The sequence below is a fragment of the Mastomys coucha genome, unplaced genomic scaffold (assembly GCF_008632895.1).
Source record: "Mastomys coucha isolate ucsf_1 unplaced genomic scaffold, UCSF_Mcou_1 pScaffold18, whole genome shotgun sequence".
NCBI classification, from domain to species: domain Eukaryota; kingdom Metazoa; phylum Chordata; class Mammalia; order Rodentia; family Muridae; genus Mastomys; species Mastomys coucha.
The window spans coordinates 98,596,950-98,599,586 of record NW_022196900.1 but is presented as its reverse complement, the minus strand read 5'-3'; the positions used below and the strand labels follow the sequence as shown (position 1 = coordinate 98,599,586).

Genomic DNA, 2,637 nt, shown 5'->3' with positions numbered 1-2,637 from the left:
AAGAAAGAAAGAAAGAAAGAAAGAAAGAAAGAAAGAAAGAAAGAAAGAAAGAAGGGAAGAAAGATAGACAGACCATCAGGGATCTGGAGAGATGACTCAGGGGTTAACAGGTTCTTACTGCTCTTGCAGAGAGCCCAGGTTCAGATCCAAGCACATGGCAGGACACAACCACTTGTAACTCCAATCTCAGAGGATTTGGTGCCCTCTTCTGACCTCTGCATGTTCCTGCATGCACCCAGTACACATACATACCCTTAAGCACACACATGTTCACATAAGATAGATAAATACATTTTTTTAAAAAAAGAAATACCTTGAGTTTGATTATCATATTTCAATGCTTCTCTGTTAGTGATCACTGTTAGGAGAGATGACCTTCAAAAGACGGAGCTAGCTTACCACCTGGCCACTCCCTCTAGGAGACCGTATTCATCCACTCAGACTTAGAATGTGTTCCTCTAACCATACCCTTTCTGGACCCTCCTGTAGGGAAATCAGAAAGAATGAAAGCGTATTTGAAGAGCGCTGAAGGCTTTTTTGTCCTGAATAAGAGCACCACGATTGGCAAGCACGTGGATTCCGACATCGTCTTACAGGTGAGACACACAGCGCACACCCGTCCCATGCGCCCCCAGCTCTCCTCCGTGGGAGGGGGGGGAGACTCAAGTCTCTCTCAGCCCAACTGCCACATGCAGCCACCTCTGTCCTTGTACAGTCAAGATACAGGCAGGAATCTTCCCGATAGCCGAGAGGAGCTGGCGGTTGGCATCTGAAGGCAATGGGCCTTCTGTCGTTTACTGAACTCATGTTCTCACACGTCCCTAGTTGTCCCCTGTCCAGAAGCAACTTTTCCAGGGGAGCTCGGAAGATGTGCATGGTAAAGACCATAGAAGTGCCCTTCCCCACCCTGTGCCCAGGGAAGTGTTTTTTTTTTTTTTCCCAATGCTCCTCCAAGGCATTTCCGTAGCTTGTCTCTGAAGGTCCCCCAGAGCACGAAGCTCCAAGGTGAAGCCTTGGGCTTAGCTGTAGTCTCCTTAAATCGAGCTTCATTTTCTGATGAGCTGTGGTTTGGTCCAAAGCCTCAATTCACTGACAGATGAGGAAGTGGAAGAAAGAGATGAATAATGAAAACAGAGACTCAGAGGCTCTTTAAATATTCAAGCGGACTAAAATATTTTAGAGAGACATGGGAATGGAGCCTCCCAGAGCAGAGGAGCCGGCATCCCTGAGACCTTCTCCACATGCCTTTAATAAGCTTTCTTTTGAAACAGGTGAAGATTCAGAGAAGGTTCCAAAGATAGTAGAGGGAGACCTCACATGCCCCTCACTGTTTCCTGGGTGGTTATGCTAGCGTGACGACATATAACAGCATCAAAGCAGTCCAGAGCATGGGCCATGGTGCTGTACATATATGGGTGGGCAAGGGTTGCCTGTGGAGGGTTGGTGTCCATGATTTCATCATGGGCACAGATTCATATGCAGAAGCCAAGACGCAAAACAGCTCACTACCGGGGATCTAGACACCACTTCCTAGTTACAGCGGCCCCTCCCAACACCACCCCTAAGCCCTGAAACCAGTACTGTCTTCTCCACGTCGATAATTCTATTGTTTGAGGAAAGTTACATTAATAAAATCATACGGTGTGTGATTCAGGGTTGGATTTGAGTCCGTTTCCCTCTCCCCCAGGCCTAGAGATAGTTTTAGGTTGCTAGCTTGTTTCTCTATTGTTGCTGAGCAGTATATCACGGTACGGACATACCGCTGTTAGCTTAGCCGTCCACAGACTGGACATGGTGATTAGCTCTAGTTTGGTGTCATCATAAATAGCCGCTCATTTTAGCTTGCTGTCTATTGCTCTGATAAACACTATGACCAAAGGTACCTCGAGGGGCAATGGGTTGATTTGGCTTACACCTCCACAGCCCAGTCCATCACTTACTGGCTTGCTCAGTTTGCTTTCTTAAACACTTCCAGGACCACCTTGCTCAGGAGTAGCACCATCCACAGTGGCCCGGGCCCTCCACCTCAATCATTAATCAAGAGAATGCCCCCCAAGGCTTGTGCGAAGGCTATTCTGATACCAAGGCATTGTCTTAGTTGAGGTCCCTTTTCCAAGATGATTCTAGACTGTGCCGAGTTTACAAAGCATCTACCCAGCACGGCACTGTGTGCTGTACACACTTTTTGCATGGGCACGAAAGCCTGGGAGTGTGATGGTAATGTCACATGTCACATGGAAATGTCTGTCTGTACCTAGGGAAACCGCCAAACTTGTCCAACACCATTGTGCACCTTGCATCTGCACCAGCAGTGTAGGAGATGGACTCACAGCAGCAGTGCCATCCACAGTTGTTTCATTTTAGGTACTGAGAGTGACAGAGGCAGGGTAAGCCTATAAATCTCCATGTTTGCCTCATTTCTGATCTAGAGATAGCAAGTTAGTTAGCATTTCTGGAAAGTTCACCTAATCTTAGAATAAATTCAACCAATTAAACAGCAGCTCACCATATCTCCTGTGTTAGATTTCTCATGGCAGAGACCAAAGAGCCAACAGAAACAACAGAGAGATGTAGCCCGCGTGGTCCTCTCGCCGGGAAGAAGACACGCGGACACTAGGTTCTTTCTGCAGCAACTGT

The 2,637-nt window shown here is 47.4% G+C and overlaps 1 protein-coding gene across 4 annotated transcripts in view; it reads left to right on the top strand.

Annotated features, from left to right (window-relative positions):
* The window catches only part of Fhad1 (forkhead associated phosphopeptide binding domain 1), a 128,632-nt gene that overhangs the window by 3,061 nt on the left and 122,934 nt on the right, over positions 1–2,637 (top strand). For all 4 annotated transcript variants that reach the window (XM_031379356.1, XM_031379354.1, XM_031379355.1 and 1 more), the window contains exon 2: positions 490–596. In XM_031379356.1, the coding sequence (XP_031235216.1) occupies positions 504–596 (93 nt within the window). In that variant the 5' untranslated portion in view covers positions 490–503. The remainder of the gene's footprint in view (positions 1–489; positions 597–2,637) is intronic.